General features: G+C 37.5%; 1 protein-coding gene across 1 annotated transcript in view; it reads left to right on the forward strand.

Moving 5' to 3' along the window:
* Nucleotides 1–17,971, forward strand: part of Terb1 (telomere repeat binding bouquet formation protein 1) — a 45,748-nt gene that overhangs the window by 9,170 nt on the left and 18,607 nt on the right. Inside the window, exons 4-12 of the mRNA XM_005345529.3 lie at nt 206–334; nt 1,650–1,781; nt 3,472–3,532; nt 3,620–3,735; nt 3,833–3,955; nt 7,337–7,489; nt 11,613–11,744; nt 12,806–12,931; nt 14,299–14,456. Of these exons, the coding sequence (XP_005345586.3) occupies nt 206–334; nt 1,650–1,781; nt 3,472–3,532; nt 3,620–3,735; nt 3,833–3,955; nt 7,337–7,489; nt 11,613–11,744; nt 12,806–12,931; nt 14,299–14,456 (1,130 nt within the window). The remainder of the gene's footprint in view (nt 1–205; nt 335–1,649; nt 1,782–3,471; nt 3,533–3,619; nt 3,736–3,832; nt 3,956–7,336; nt 7,490–11,612; nt 11,745–12,805; nt 12,932–14,298; nt 14,457–17,971) is intronic.

Below are 17,971 nucleotides of genomic sequence, written 5' to 3' on the forward strand. Positions count from 1 at the left end.
AATTGACAAAGTATAGACCATTGTCCCACAGCAACAACCCACTCTGGTTCCAGTTTTGTAGTACTCTACTATATTAATATTCATGGCTGTTTCTCTTCTACTCAATGTATGTGCTATATTACTTTATTCATTTGGTTCTTTTATCCTTAACAGAATAATCAAAGTAATTATAATTTCTATCTTGTTTTATCTGCAAACCCTACAGGTGATGCAGGTGTTTATTTCCGGGATGTTGGTGGTTTGATGTTTGTAGAAAGTCTTGCAAAGTCAAGTGAGCATAGCATGGTAAAAGAAGCAGCCTTATATACATTAGGATCTATTGCAGAAGGAAATGGTAAAATACAAAATTTTATTTTTATGGTCCTTAAAAATAATTTTAAATAAGTATTTAAATTTTTTTCTCTTTATTTAAGGGTGAATGCCAACACACCTGGCTTAACTTTTATTTTTAGGGTTATTTTGTTTGTTTCCTATGAATTTTTTTCTTTTTTGAGTCAAGGTTATCATAAAGCACAGGCTGGCCTTGAATGCATAGTTCTGTTTGCTTCCTAAGTATTAGGATTGCAGCATGTCTAGTGTTATTTTTGAACTTTGAAATACTTTTGCACCTCCAAATGTCTTAAGAAATATCATAAAGACTGGGTGGTGGTGGCTCACGCCTTTAATCCCAGCTCCTGGGAGGCAGAGACAGGTAGGTCTCTGTGAGTTCGAGGCCAGCCTGGTCTGCAGAGCAAGTTCCAGGCCAGGCTCCAAAGCTACAGAGAAACCCTGTCTCGAAAAACCAAAAAAAGAAAGAAAGAGGGGCTGGAGAGATGGCTCAGTGGTTAAGAGCATTGCCTGCTCTTCCAAAGGTCCTGAGTTCAATTCCCAGCAACCACATGGTGACTCACAACCATCTGTAATGAGATCTGGTGCCCTCTTCTGGTCTGCAGGCATACATGCAGAATACTAAGAATACTGTTTACATAATAAATAAATAAATCTTAAAAAAATAAATAAAATAAAAAGAAAGAAAAAGAAAAAACCCATAAATATTGCAATATTGCTTGTCCCTCTCTTTTCCAAAGCAAATATTTGAATTTTTTGAAGTTTTTTTTTTCCTTGCTTTGTTTTTAGGTAGTCTTCTCACTTGGCCTCACTTTTCACTTCTACTTGGTTTGATTTTCATTTTTTATTTGGTTAGGATTTTATTGACAATTCTAGGGTATTTAAATGTTTGCTTTGAAGCTTAAACCAAGTCATTTTGATTAAGATATTGCTTGTTTGGGACTGGCTAGATGGCTCAGTCGTTAAAGGCTCTTGCCTGAGTTTGATGTGTGGAACTCACATAAAGGGAAGAGAGAACTAACTCCCAAAAATTGTCCTATGATCTGTAAGAGCATTGTGGTAGGTCTGCACCTGCGGGTGGTCACACACACTAATGTGCATGTGCACATATACAAGTAAATAAATAAATGTAATTAAATTTTTTTAATATTACTAATTTGTTCTGCTAAGAACATATCAAGTTTTCATAGATTTTTATTGTTTCTAGTATATGTCAATTAAATGACATCTAGTTAAGAAACATCCCCAGTTTGACAACTTTATTTTGTTCAATGTATTTTTGTGTTAATATATTAAAATGAAAATTGTATTTTATGTTTCAGTGTACTGTCAGCAAACTTTGTGTACTTCAGAATTATTTCAAGATTTAAATTTGCTCTTATCTAATGATGATTCAAACACAAATTTGAAAAGAATGTCCATCTATGTTCTTTTGGTTCTGGTTTCAAATAATAGTGAGTATATTCTCTTACGAATGTTTAAAAACATTTTGATATATTTTGGAACAGTCATTAATACTTTATTCTCTAGTCATTCTTGTTATATTAGTGCCTTTTTTGAGACAGTTTCACTATGTTGACTAGAGAGATCCACCTGCCTCTGCTTGCCGAATGCATTAGTGACTTTTTAATCTCATTAATATGCAAGAGATATGAGCTCTAGGAAAGGAATTAATAAGCATTTAATCATTGATATTTGTTAATTTTAAGAAATAGTGAGCCAGGTGGTGGTGGTACATGCCTGTAATCTCAGTACTTCGGAGGCAGAGGCAGACAGGTCTCTGTGAGTTCAAGGCAAATCTGGTCTACAAGAGCTAGTTCCAGGACAGGTTCCAAAGCTGCAGAGAAGCCCTGTCTCAAAAAACCAAAAAAGAAAAGAAAAGAAATAGTGACATTATTTGTACTACTTAATCTTTAAAAAGAAAAACAAGTGTCTAATGAATTGGTTGACTTTTCCCTGAATCGATCATTTTGTTACAAGATTTCCTATATTAGACCGTGTTTATTTTGGGATAATTTTAGATTTACTGAGAAGTCGAAACTGTAGTATAAAGTGTTCGTGTATACCTAGTTAGGACCTTGCATGTGTATGTTTGTATGTGTGTGTGTGTTTGGTGTAGAAACTGGAGGTTGATGTTGGGTACCTTCCTCAATCAATTTTCATCATTTTATTTTTTTATTTTTTTTTAAAGATTTATTCATTTATTATGTACAGAGTGTTCAGCCTCCATGCCTGCAGGCCAGAAGAGGGCACCAGATTTCATTATAGATGGTTGTGAGCCACCATGTGGTTGCTGGGACTTGAACTCAGGACCTCCGGAAGAGCAGTCCATGCTCTTAACCTCTGAGCCATTTCTCCAGCCCCATTTTATTTCCTTGAGACAAAGTTTCTGGGGCTTTCCAATTTGACTGATTGCCCAGCAAGCCCCAAGGATCAGACACAAGCTACTGTGCCTGATTTTTATTTAGTTTTTATATGGGTACAGGGGATCAAACTCAGTTTCTTATGCTGCCACTTTACTGACTGAGCCATCTCCCCAATCCCTTCATCTTTTAAAACTGCTTCATTTAGTTCTTGAAAATGTTAGGTACTTGAATTACTTCTAGATATTTTTCCTATTTTGGAAAACCTTAAAAAGATTTGTATTTTTTCTACTTTTAAGATTCTTTTCATATTGTAACAGAAATATAACTTAAGCATTTGTAATTTTTAGAGGAAAACTGAATGCTGTAAGTTGCTGAGCATAATATATTTTCCATAATAAAACCAGTTAAACATTTTTAAAAAATCAAAATTTTATGTATGTGGATGTTTTGCCTATATGTATATCTGTACACTAACTTGTGTATGCCTGTTACCCACAAAGGTCATAAGAGAGTATCAGATCCCTTAGAACTGGAGTTGTTAATCCACCATGTGGGTGCTGGGAATTGATCCCAGATCCTTTGCAAAAATAGAAAGTGCTCTTAACTGCTGAGCCATCTCTCCAGCCCCTTGATTACAAGTTTTTTCCTACTGTAATTCTGTATATTTTATAATGCTTTAAAGTAGCTTGAAAGCTAATTAAAATATTTTTAAATGTCTTAATTTCTATAAAATTATTTCTAAATAAAAGTCATTCATGTAACATGGCTATTTTTTAAGGGAATGGACAAACGCTTGTAAGAGAAACAGGTTGTATTGAAGTTCTGTCACAGTTGTTCAGGTAAGTAAATAAATATCTTCTTATTTCATTGTTTAGGACATTACTGCATTTATAATAATATATTACCTTTTCTTTTTAACCCAACAGGACAGTTCTTTCAAATTATGAGTTGAATTTGTCAGATAATAATGTTTTCCAGAGTTATCTGTTGTGGTCTTCAGTATGCAGTACTCTGTGTGTCTGTGTCAACAATCCTCAAAATGGTAATTATTTCAACTATTTAAATACAAATATAAAAACAAATGTGACTGATATTTTGCAAAAGTCAAATTAAAACATGGTTGGCTTTTCTCCTTTCAGACGAGAATCAAATGCTTTGTTGTTCACTTTTTCCACATGTGAATGAATGGCTAGTGAATTGTATGAAACCTGAGATAATTCGCCCTATATGCTCATTTATTGGACTTACTCTTGCAAATAATAGTAAGTATTCGTTATTTTCTGGGTTTTACTTTAAGAATTCTATTTTAAAACATAAAAAAGACTATTAAATTCAATTAGTGATTTTGATGCTTCTAATCCGGACCATTTTGGGTATAGTTAGATGGCTTTGTTTTGTTTGAGATAGGTCTCACTGGACAGACCTGGCTGGCCTAGAAATCGCTGTATGGACCAGGCTGGCCTCAAGTAGATACTGACCTGCCTTTGCCTTGAGTTCTTGGCTAGACTTTTGAAGATAAGAAAATCTTGGAATTGGGTATTATTGGGAGGACATTGGAAAGATGGTGACAGCAGCATAGTTGTTTCTTGGGAGGTGGGGTTTGAGAATGGTCTCCTGTAGCCCAGACTGACTTGTAGATCTCTCTATATAACTAAAGATGACCTTGAGCTCATGATCCTTCTTCCCACAGACAAGTAAGCACCCTATCCATGAACATTATAAATCTCCTCACAATTGAGGCATTATTTTTGCAACATTTTGCTGTGTTAGTAAACTTTATCACAGTGACAACATACTTAAGACAATTTAAAAGGAAAAAAGTTTACTTTGGTCATCATTTAGAGATGACAGTCTATGGTTTGGCTCTGGGCCTATGGCAAGGTAGTACACATCATAGTAGGACATGACTACATGATAAAAAAAACTGATCACCCAATGGAGCCAGGGAGACAAAAACAGAGAGGAGCAAGGGCTCTTACATCCTCTTCAATGGCACATCTCAATGACTTATTTCTGTTAGGACCTACATCCTAAAGAACCCATGAGTTCCAAATAGCACTATAATAAGGACAAAGCCTTCAATACACGGGTCTTTGGGAGACACTTATTAAAATGATAGCACAGACAATGCATATATTTCATTAAATTTACGCCTAAGTATTTAGTCAGGTATTTTTATTTTTTGAAATAGGGTATCTCTCTAGTTCAGGCTAGTCTCTAATTCATTATGCAATCCATTATAGCATCAAACTCACTGAAGTCCTCCTGCCTCAGCTTCTCAAGTGCTGGGATGACTTTGTGTGTCACTCTTATCTGTCTTGTTTTCCCTCCAGGTTTAGCTACTTTTATTTCATGTATATCCATGTCTTCCTATATGTATGTGTACCATGTGCATTCCTGGTACCCATGGAGGCCAAAAGAGGGCATTGGATCCTCTACAACTAGAAGTACAATTGTGAGCTGCCATATGGGTTCTGAGAATTGAACCTGGGTCCTCTGCAAAAGTAGTCAGTACTCTTAACTTTTGATGTATGTCTTTAAGTCCAGGCTAGTGCTTTTTTTTTTTTTAAAGTATATCATGATAAATGATGGAGGCTGGGGAAATGGCACAATGGGTAAAGCACTTGCCAGAAAGCATGAGGACTTGAGTTTGGATCAACCATAACTACATAAAAGCTGGTCAAGGCACAGTGTGGCTATGGCCACAAAGAAACAAAGGGGAAACAAAGATAGGCAACAAGCCTAGCTGAAACAATAATTTCCAATTTCAGTGAGATACCTTGACTCAAAAAGTATGGTAGAGAGTGACAGAGGAAGATACCAAAGTTATTCTCAAGCTCCACATTTGTATTCACAGGAAGTGTACCTGCAGCCACATGTTAATGCAAGTATACACCCCCAACATACACACAGACACAAATGACAGTTTAAAGTTCCAATAGTTTGTTGGGGCAGCTAGAAATACAATTGATTTTGTATGTCCTTATATCCTGCAATCTTCCTAAAATCACTATTAGCTATAGTCGCGTGTCTCGATTTACACACACATGCGTGATCGTGCCATTTGTGGGAAAAAGTCCTTCTTTTCAACCTCTATTAATTTTATTTCATTTTCTTGCCTTATTTCACTGGCTAGAGAGATCTAATAAAATACTAAATAAAAATAATGAGAATAGCAGTTACATGTAGCATTATATATAGGCCTTTTATCACATTAAGTATGTTTCTTTTCTTTCATAGTTTACTGAGTTCTTTCTTATTATGAAGACATGTTACATTATACATACTACTTTTCCTTTAACTATTAAGATTATCTTATAGTTCTTTCTGACCAGTGATTATGGTTTCATAAAGTTAAAGCATAAAACAGGAATGTTAGTGCACATTTCTAATTCCAGCATTTGGTGGGTAGAGGCAAGAAGTTTGGGAGTTCAAGGTTATCCTTGGCTACATACAGAATTTTAAGTCAACCAAATTATATGAGACTCTGTCTCATATAAACAAATAGTATCTTTATCTTCTATGCTCATAATAGATATTGACCTGTAATTTTGTTGTAATGCCTTCTTTCAACTTGGGTGTAATGCTAGTATTATAGAATGTATTCAGAAGTGTTTCTTCCACTTCTATCTCTAGGAATAATTTATTAGATTTTTTGGGGGGCTTTTCCCCTGAAATGGTTGGTAAAATTCACCAGTAAAATTATCAAGCTTTGAACTTCTCTTCTGTTTATTACAGCTTTAATATATGAATTCTGTTACTTTTTTTCTTTATGATTTTTCAGAGACAGGGTTTCTCTGTGTAACAGTCCTAGCTGTCCTGGAACTTGCTTTGTTGACCAGGGTAGCCTCAAACTCACTGAGATCTCTGCCTGCTTCTGCCTCCCAAGTACTGGGATTACAGGCATGCGCTACCATGCCCAGTGAATTCTGAGTCTTTGAAAAAGAACTATGGCTGGGCTGTGGTGGTGCACACCTTTAATCCCAGCACTCGGGAGGCAGAGGCAGGCGGATCTCTGTGAGTTCGAGACCAGCCTGGTCTACAAGAGCTAGTTCCAGGATAGGCTCCAAAGCAACAGAGAAACCCTGTCTAGAAAAAAACTAAGAAAAAAAGAAAAGAAAAGAAAGAAAAAGAACTATGGAGTTGGATGTGATAGCACACACCTGTAATCTCAGCACTTTGGAGGTGGAAGGGAAGAACCAGTTTAAGGCCAACCTCAGCTATACTGTAAATTCAGTATATGTAGCCTGAGCTACATAGCTATCCTACACAAAACAGAGCACTATCCTACTATACATATAATTGTCCTGTGTTGCTGGGTGGTGGTGGTGGTGCAGCAGGATATCTGTGAGTTCAAGGCCGGCCTGGTCTACAAGAGTTAGTTCCAGGACAAAATCCTGTCTCAAAAAATTAAAAAAAAAAAATTTGTCCTGTGTCGAGGGGATGTGTTACTATGTTTGTGTGTGTGTGTGTGTGTGTGTGTGTACACATAAATAGATGAAAGTTGAACTTTTAATTCTGCAATTTGGGGGAGTTTCAGTATTTGAAAAGCCATATTAAAAGTATTTAATATAAAATAATTGTACGAAACCATCACCTGCCTTTTTGAGAAATTAATGGTTTTTGCTACTTTATTCTTTAAGCATATGTCCAGAACTGCTTTGTATCTTCCGGTGGACTGGATGTTTTGTCTCAAGTTCTCGTGCAGCTGGAGTTGGATTCACACAATACTTTTTCCAGTGCAAAACTTGCAGTGATGGTGACAAAGACCTTAGATGCGTGCATTACTAATAATTGTGAGTGAAAATCTTAATCAATTTTCTATAATTGAACTTTGTTTGAACTGAACATGGTGAATGTTGAAATGCTACATTAGATACTATTGTTGGCAAAATTTCCAGCTTCTTACAAATGGGAAGGAATCTTTGAAATTATCTAGTCCAGTTCCTTATTTTCCCATCAGAAGTTACAACTGCCCTAAGGAAGCACATTTAAGTCTTTTGACTTTAGGTCTAATAAGAGAGTCAAAATAAAATCCTATTATTCTTACATTTATTTCACTTAAAAAGCTGTTTTAGCAAGATGTTATGGTGCACACCTTTAATCCCAGTTTTTGGGAGGCAAGGCAGGTGGATCTCTTGAGTTCCAGGCCAGCCATAGTAACAGAGTGAGACCTTGTCTAAAAATAAGCAACTTTTCTTAAAAAAAAAATTTTAGATGACAAACCAAAAGACACTGAGATATTGGAAAACCTAGTGTACAAAATTTCAGGAATTATGTAAATAATTAAAGTTAGGCTGTAGAGGCGCGTCAGCAGTTAAAAGCTCTTGCTGCTTTTCCAGAGGACCTAAGTTTGTCTCCCAACACCCAAGTTGGGCAGCTTACAGCCACCTGCAACTCCAGCTCCAGGGGATCCAACACCTTCTAGCCTCTGCAAGAACCTGGATACATGTGGCATATACTTACATAGAGACAAATACATATACATAATACTTAAAAAAAATTAAAGCATGCCTTTGTGATGAGGGTGATGTCTCACATACCTAGTGTACGAGAGAGCAGTAGAACCAGATCTAGAACACATCTGCTTCTCATTGGTACACTCAGAGTTGATAGTCTGTAAATCCTTGTCATGAGGAACCCTTTATACAAACAACCTGAAAAGTAGATGGCTGAGTTGTTTTGTTTTGTTTTTTGTTGATTTTTATTGAGCTCTACATTTTTCTCTACTCCCTTCCCTGCCTCTTCCCTCCCCTTCAACCTCTCCCAAGGTCCCCATGCTCCCAATTTACTCAGGAGATCTGTCTTTTTCTACTTCCCATGTAGATTAGATCCATGTATGAATCTCTTAGGGTTCTCATTGTTGTCTAGGTTCTCTGGGATTGTGATTTGTAGACTGGTTTTTCTTGGCTTTATGTGTAAAAGCCCCTTATGAATGAGTACATATTATATTTGTCTTTCTGGGTTTGGGTAACCTCACTCAATATGATGTTTTCTAGCTCTATCCATTTGCCTTCAAATTTCATTATTTTTTTCTGCTGTATAGTATTCCATTGTGTAAATGTACCATAATTTCTTTATCCATTCTTTGGTCAAGGAACATTTAAGTTGTTTCCAGGTTCTGGTTATGATAAATAATGCTACTATAAGCATAGTTGACCACATGTCCTTGTGGTATGATTGCTCATGACTCTTACCAATGTAAATTTTAGAATCAATTTGTAAAGTTAAAGTATGGGAATTTATAGACAGGTATGGTGGGGCATGCCTTTAATCCCAGCACTCACGGGATTCATTTCTGATTTTCTGTAAACATCCCTGGTCTGTATCTGCTCCTGCAGAGGTCCTTGGCTTGGGGTTGGTCCTGCAAAGGTCTCTGGCTCTGATCTACTCCCTCAGAGGTCCCAGACTCAGGTGTGCCCAGACCCACAGAGAGCCTGGCTCAGGCCTACTCCCTCAGAGGCCTTAGACTCATGCCTGGACCCACAGAGATTTCTGGTTCCTGACTAACCCCTTTGACGTACCAGACCAATACCCAGACCAGAGGTCCCAGACTCATAGATGGCTGAGGTTTTAAAGATTTATTTTATGTGTAAAAGTGTTTTGCCTTAATGTTTGTATGTATACCATGTGTGTTCCTAGTGCCCATAGAGACCAAAAGAGGACATTGAATCTTCTGGAACTGGAGATATAGGTGGTTGTGAGCCACCATGTCAATGCTCAGAATCTAATCTGAATCTTCTTCTTTAAGACCAGCAAGTTCTCTTAACTACTGAGCCATTTTTCCAGCCCCTAGATGACTGGTTTTTTTTTTGTTTTGTTTTGTTTTGTTTTGTTTTGTTTTTTGTTTTTTGTTTTTCGAGACAGGGTTTCTCTGTGGTTTAGGAGCCTGTCCTGGAACTAGCTCTTGTAGACCAGGCTGGTCTCGAACCTAGATGACTGTTTAATAAGCAGTTAATGAATACCTGGTGTGTGCTGAATCCCAAAGACATAAAAGTAGTTGAGATATGTCCCTTCAGTCATGAGGTGTATCAGCAGGCAAAGGTTCCTTCTGTCAAGGCTGATAACCTGTCTTTAATCCTGGAATCCACGTGGTGGAAGGAAAACTGACTCTTGGATAAAGCTGCCATTTGATCTCTGTGTGTACCATGGCATGTGCTATGCACACAAAAACACAATAAGCAATTGTTTAAAAAAATTAAATGAGCCGGGCGATGGTAATCCCAGCACTCGGGAGGCAGAGGCAGGCGGATCTCTGTGAGTTCGAGACCAGCCTGGTCTACAGAGCTTGTTCCAGGACAGGCTCCAAAGCCACAGAGAAACCCTGTCTCGAAAAACCAAAAAAAAAAAAAAATTAAATGATATAGTACCTTAAGGAATTCACAACTTTATTGTTCATGTCTGTAATACCAGACTCTGGATGAAGTCTGTTAAAAACCCTATGAAGGCCATGCAGGGTAGTGCATACCTATAATCCCAGCATTTAAAAAATAGAGGCAGGCTGGGCAGTAGTGGTGCACTCCCTTAATCCCAGTACTTGGGAGGCAGAGGTAGGTGGATCTCTGAGTTCGAGGCCAACTTGGTATACAAGAGCTAGTTCCAGGACAGGCTCTAAAACTACAACAAAACCCTGTCTGAAAAAAAAATAGAGGCAGGAGGATCAGTTCCAGGTTAGCCTCTGCTTAATAAGTTTAAAGTCATCCTGGGCTGTGTCAGATCCCATTTCAAGACAATCAAAAATAAAACAAATACCTTATAAGGAAAAGTATAACTTAATAGTAAACTTTTTGAATCTCATCATAGTTCATCATAGGTTTATATATAACCTTCATTGCATCATGTTAGTAGTGTCTTAGTGTTATATTTCAATGTCAAGCAGGATTTGATTATCTAGTAATGCACTTACAGTCTAATGTAGATAGAGATATGTAAGGTAAGAGTAGGTATGTTTACCTTTTAGGAATATAGTATTAATTCACAGTTACAACATCATGCAAAGCAACTAAGAAGAAACCATTATAAAAGAAGAACATAGGTCAGGCAGTGATGGCACACGCCTTTAATCCCAGTACTTGGGAGGCAGAGGTGGGTGGATCTCTGTGAATTTGAGGTCAGCCAGGACTACAAAGAGAAGTCCTCAATTAATTAATAAATAAATAAATAAATAAATAAATAAATAAATAAAGCCCATAAATGACTAGTCATGATAAAGAAGCACACCTTTAATCTAGGGAGAGAGAGGCAAGTGGATTTCTCTTGAGTTTGAGGCCAAACTGGTTTACAGAGAGAGTTCGAGGTCAGCCAGTACTACATAGAGAAACTCTGTCTCAAAACAAAAAGAGTATATAATGAGGTCTATAATAAGCCATCATCTTATTATAATGTATTAGTTAAATTAACACACATGTATATATATATTAGATGCTACATTGATGTGGGATTATCCTCTGTTTGCTGTGAATACCATTGGTTAATAAAGAAACTTGCTTGGCCTGATAGGGTAGAACAGAGCTAGGCGGGGGAAAACTAAACTGATTGCTAGGAGAAGGAAGGCAGAGTCGGGGAGAAGCCAAGGAGCCGCAGCCAGAGACAGCTAAAACCTTGCCAGTAGGCCACGAGCCTCATGGTAAAATATAAAATACTAGAAATGGGTTACATACTAGATGTAAGAGATAGCTAGCAATTCACTTAAGTGATTGGCTAAGCGGTGATTTAAATAATATAGTTTTTGTGTGATTATTTTGGGAGTCTGGGCGGCCAGGAAAACAAATAAGCGGCTTCCTACTATACTACATGACACGTATATATTAGATAATATATAAGCATGTGATAGTTTTCCTAAATAAGCTCTGAAAACATAATATATTTGTACTTAGAAATTTTAAATTTGTACTTTTCCCCCCTCTATTAAACTGGTAGCTTCTTTTTCAGTGGTATTATCCAAATACCACATTGTTTCAAAACTTCTGTCATTACTGCTTCATGAAAGTCTTGATTTGGGAGAAAAATTCAGCATCATACTTGCCATTGGTCACTGCACAGAGGATTGTGGTGAGTATTCAGTTAACTCAGTGTGTGTAGTAAAACTGTGGGGTGGAAACATACTTTTGCTTCTTTTCCTTCTTGTTGTATGAAAGGCTGAAAATCCAGCTTTCCTCCCAGTCACTTAAGCTCTTACGTTCTTTCTCATATTCTGTTCAGTTAGTCACTGAGGCCTCTGGCTGTTCTTCTCTTTCTTATTCCATACTTCTTTCCCACTACCCCAGCCCATTCCCACCTTTCTCCAGGATGACTGTAGCAGCTACATTATCTGCTGTTCCTTCTCTCTCCATTTCCAGTCCTCTTTGAGTCAGTATCTAATCCTGTTATCCCTCACTGAAAGCTCTGAAAGGCCAGTTCTCCCAACCTTCAGTGAAAGCTTTCAAAGATTTTGTTTCCTCTGTTTCCATCCCAGTCTCCCTCTAATCTAATCTATCATTCCAAACAATCTCCATTTTCCTCTCTTCTAATCATTTCCCTTCTTCCTCTCACTTTCCCTCTTCTCTCTTCTCCCTCGTTTCTTCGTGTTCTATCCTTAATTTTTGTTTTTTTTACCAGTTTCGCTATTCTTTCCCTTAACCTTTTAAGAATGTTTTTCTTATGCATATGTATGTGGGTGGGTGTGCATGTGCGTGTGTGCATGTGCGTGTGTGTGTGCACGCTCACGCGCACATCCACAGAGGCCAGAAGAGGAGGGGCTAGAGTTAGAGAGGTTATGAACCACAATGTGGGTACTGGAAATCAAACTTGGGACCTCTGCAAGAGCAGCAAGTGCTCCTACCTACTGGGCCATCTTCCCATTCCTTACTCTTGGTCTTTTTGAAACCAAATAAGAGCTATTTGTTTACTCTTACATGGTGTGGTACATTGTGGCAACATTTTAGAAATCATCGTTTATGAGACTTAGATTCTGTAAACAGATTACCAAATTGAAAATACTTTTGAGATTATATCTTTATTTTAAAGTTTAAATTATGTTCATACTTATCATAGTGATGAATCATGACCTCATGCAAAACTTTATAAACTTTATGAAAAAATAATCACCATTTTAATTTTTGATATTTTTACAGAGGAAAATCAGTATGAATTTTTAAAAAGCAATGGGTTTCCACTAATGATACAAGCCTTAACTGAATTTAAGAATGAAGAACTAAGCAGAGCTGCCACTTACGTACTTCACAACTGCAAAAAAATTAGTAAGTTTACTGTTACTTTAGGGAAATATCAGTTAGCTTGGCATGGTACTTTAAACCTTTATCCTAGCCCTGGGAGGCAGAGGAAGGCACATTTCCTATGAGTTCAAGGCCAGTATCTATAGGAGTTCCAGGCCAGCCAAAGCTACATAGTAAGACTTTTATCTCAAAGTAATTCTTGAACAGAGATCCGAATGTCTAGAGTTAATCATGTGAAAAGAGGAAATGTTCCATGGGCAAATGACTCAGGCCTAAGCAACAGGTTCTAGTTTAGGAGGGAGGTGGATGTATTCAAAGAATTGATAGACAGTCTAGCTGGAGCCCGGAGAGCTGGTAATAGCTATTGTTATGGGCTGGAGAGATGGCTCAGTGGTTAAGAGCAGTGCTTGCTCTTCCAAAGGTCCTGAGTTCAATTCCCAGCAACCACATGGTGGCTCACAACCATCTGTAATGAGGTCTAGTGCCTTCTTCTGGCCTGCAGACATACACACAGATAGAATATTGTATACATAACAAATAAATAATATTTAAAAAAAGATTTCTTTGTGAATGAAAAATATGGACGTAATAAATTATTAAAAAGACTTTTAAGCATATCTATGACCTCTAGTTTGCTTTCTACTGTTGTAATAAACATTATGACCAAAAGCCACTTGGGGAAGAAAGGATTTCTTTCATCTTACACCTTACAATACATTGTAAAGGGAAGTAAGGACAGGAACTCAAGACAGGGACATGGAAACAGGAATCAAATTAGAGGCCATGGAGGAATACTGCTTATATAGCTTGGTCAACTTGCTTTTGTATATAACACAGGACCACCTGCCCAGGGATAGAACCTCCTCCAGTGATTCAGGCCTTCCTACATCAATCATTAATCAAGAAAATGTCCCAGAGAGTTGTCTACGTGCAATCTGCTACAATATTTTCTCAGTTGAGGTTCCCTCTTCCCAGATGACTCTAACTATGTCAAATGAATGAAAAACTAACCAAAACAATCTATTTTGGGCTTAGAGATGTAGTTCAGTGATAGAGTATATGCTTAGCATGTGACTAACTCTGACTTTAACTCTTGTATTCCAAATAAACTACTTTAAAGCCAGTAACCTTGTATCTGGAATAACATTTTCATGTGTTATTTTCTAAAACTATGAGAAATAGTCTAATTTTTTACTAAGTCCTAGGCATCTGCTATGCCTTTTTCCCACTTATTTCAGTACCAGTTATTGTATATGGATATACAAATTAAAGATGGGAATGGGTGGAATATGTAGTTGTCCTTTAAATGTGACAATAACATTTCTAGTAATGATAAATTCAATATTCGCTTTCCCCTATTTCTCCCTCTCCCTGCATCCCATATTACAAAGCTGAGAAATTATCTCTAAGTCTACAAGACATTTCTTCTGATGAAAATGAAGCCAACCAACAAAAGGACATAAATGAAAAAGAGAATCGTGAAGAGCACTGGAAGACAGCAAAGGAAATTATATGCAGAATAAAACAATTTGAAAGAGAAGAAAAAGAGGTTGGTTTTATCCATTTCACAGAATTCATTTCACAGAACTCTGGCAAATTCATTTCACAGAAAACAGTAGAAGTTGGCATTAAAAATGTTTTTCTCCAGTTATTTTTTAAAATGTTTAATGTAAATTTTAACAGTAGTACTTAAAGACCTCAACACTGGACATAGAACAACTTTTTGCACTTTTTTCTTTATTATTAAAATAAATTCGGAGCTGGAGAGATGGCTCAGTGGTTTAGAGCACTGTCTGCTCTTCCAGAGGTCATGAGTTCAATTCCCAGCAACCACATGGTGGCTCACAACCATCTGTAATGAGATCTGGCACCCTCCTCTGGCGTGTGGGCATACATGGAGGCAGAATGTTGTATACATAATAAATAAATAAAAATAAATAAATAAATAAATTCTGTGTGTGTGTGTGTGTGTGTGTGTGTGTCTATCTCTATCTATGTGTGTGTGTGTAGTGTGCGTCTCCAAATGCCTGAAGGGGTCAGAAGAGGACACTAGATCCCCTGGAGCTGGAGTTATAGGTGGTTGTGAGCTGCCTGACATGGGTGCTTGTATTTTAGTTCATAGTCTGTAAATTCCTAACTATTGAGTCATCTCTCCATATTCTATTTCTTTTATTTTTACTTTTATTTATGTGTATATGCACACCACACACTTAAGGGAGCCCTAAGAAAACAGAAGAGGGTGTCGGATATCCTGGAGTTAGGCTTACAGGTAGTCATGAGCCACTTGATGTGCATGCTAGAGACTGAACCCAACTGCAAGCAAGAGTAGTGTGTTCTCCTAACCACGGAGCCATCTCTTCCGCTCCTAAATGATTTATTTTATTTTAATTTAATATGCATGGGCATCTTACCTGCATTTATGTCCTTGTACTATATGCATGCCTGGTACCCAAAAGGCCAGAAGAGGGCATCAGATCTGGAAACTGGAGTTAAAGTTGTGAGCCATCAGGGAATCAAACCTAGGTTATCTGATAGAGCAATTACTGCTCTTGACTCTTGAGCCATTTTTCTAGCTCTCCCAAATGATTTTTAAAGGGATGTGTGTGTGTGTGTGTGTGTGTGTGTGTGTATATGTATGTATGTGTATGTGTGCACATAAGTGAATGCCTGTGGAGGACAGAATTAGGAGCAGATCCCCTGGAACTGGAGCTACAGGTGATTGTGAACTACCCAGTGTGGGTTCTGGGAACTAAACTCAGGTTCTCTAGAAGAGCAACAAGCTTTCTTAAACACGGAGTCACCTGGTGGCGCACGCCTTTAATCCCAGCACTCGGGAGGCAGAGGCAGGCGGATCTCTGTGAGTTCGAGACCAGCCTGGTCTACAAGAGCTAGTTCCAGGACAGGCTCCAAAACCACAGAGAAACCCTGTCTCGAAAAACCAAAAAAAAAAAAAAACCACGGAGTCACCTTTCTAACCCCTAAAGAATAATTTTCTAACGTAGAAATGGAAACAGGAAAGACTAGCTACAAAAATGATAAAACTAAGAAATCTAACATCTGAATAATAGTTCAACAATTTTTCAAAAGAAACGATCTAATTTTATTCCCTCTTCCCCACTCCCAGACACATACATGGTCTTATGTCTAAATGGCAGGAGTATGGTCTGACAAATGCATCTGTAGATAATTCCATCATTGTACAGGCATCACAGTAAGATGGTAAAGGTCAAGAGATACAATACATTTAAGAAGAATGGGGGCGTGGACAGGGGCTTAGTGGTTAAGAGCATTTGTTGCTCATGGAGGAGACCTGGGTTCAGTTCTTAGCACACATGCAGTGGCTAACAACCATCTGTAGCTCTAGTTCCAGGGAATCCTACACTCTCTTCTGGCCTTCACAGTTACCAGATATGCATGTAGTGAACATACACACATGCAGGCAAAACACTCATATACTTAAATTCAAAACAAATCAATTTTTACAAAATGGGGGGTACATAAGAGATTATTGCTGACTAAAACAATGAACTGTTTTATAATAAACTTTAATTTTTATTTCTTTTTTATTAAATAGAAGGAATATACTAAAATAATGATAAAAGTATAGCATAGTAAATTATTATGGGATATTTGTATACTGTGTGAAGATATATTGCTATGATTGATGTAATAAAAAGCTGAATGGCTAATAGCTAGGCAGCAGGTTTAGGCGGGGTTTCTAGGAAAAGAAAGGAAGAGGAGGAGGAATCAAGACATGCAGGAGAAACCAGGAGACATGTTGAGAAAATAGGAAGTACAAGATGGAAGAAACGTAATGCCACATGATAGAATGTAGATTAATATAAATGGGTTAATTTAAGTTATAAAAGCTAGTTGAGGGGTGGAGAGATGACTCGGAGGCTAAGAGCACTGAGTGCTCTTCCAGAGATCCTGAGTTCAGTTCCCAGCAACCACATGGTAATTCACAACCATCTGTAATGAGATCTGGTACCTTCTTCTGGCCTGCATGCATACATGGAGGCCAAATGTTGTATACATAATAAATAAATCTTTTTTAAAAAGTTAAGTTATATTTAGAAAAAAAAGCTAGTTGAGACAAGCCTAAGCTAAAGGTTAAGCTTTCATAATTAATACAAGTCTCTGTGTCATTATTTGGGTTCTGCCAATTCCTCTGAGCCTCAACCAGGGAAGGCTTTGCTTCCATGGGTCTAAGGCATTGGGTCCTTGACATAGCTGTGCCCATGTCAACAATACACATTCACTCTGGACTTACCTCTCTCCACACACATTGTTGGGGGAGAGTGCACATGTATAAGATACGCCTATGGAAGTCAGAGGATACCCTTAGGTGTTAGTCCTCAGGTGCTTTCCATGTTTTATTTGAAACAGTTTCACTTTGGCTTGGAACTTTATCACATACACCACAATAGCTAGCTTAAAAGCTTCCAGGGATCTGCTTGTATCCCACCTGGATTACAGGTGTGCACCACTAATCCCTAGATTTTTATGGGGTTTCGGGGATCTAAATTCCAATCCCCATGCTTTCAAAAGCAGGTACTTTACTGACTGAGCCACTGACAGTTTGAGATGTATTTTTATTCTATTCATTTGTTACCTAATATAGTGGGTTTAAACTAACTACACTATTTGTTCTTTTAAGTTGTGATAAAATATATAACAATATTTAATCTCAAACTTTTTTAACTTTTTTGAGACTAGGTCTCATTCTGTAGCCCTTCCTTGCCTGGAACCTGATGATCAGGCTGATTTTATTCTTGTAGCAATCTTCCTGCTTTTTCCTCCCACGTACTGGGATTATAGGCATGAGCGCCTTGCCTGGCTCCATTTCAATCATTTTTTAAATACACAATTATGTGATATTAAATCTTTACAGTTCAGCCCCAAGACTCTCTTCAGGGTTCAAACTGGATGCTACAGCAAGAGAAAGTCACTTTTTTATTAGGCTATCTGAGGGTGAAAGAACGAATTCTCTCACTCCATGCTTTTTCAAATCAATCTCTTTATTGTTCTGCTTTTTTTTTTTTTTTTTTTTTTTTTTTTTTT

The sequence above is a fragment of the Microtus ochrogaster genome, chromosome 4 (assembly GCF_000317375.1).
Source record: "Microtus ochrogaster isolate Prairie Vole_2 chromosome 4, MicOch1.0, whole genome shotgun sequence".
Taxonomy (NCBI): Eukaryota; Metazoa; Chordata; class Mammalia; order Rodentia; family Cricetidae; genus Microtus; species Microtus ochrogaster.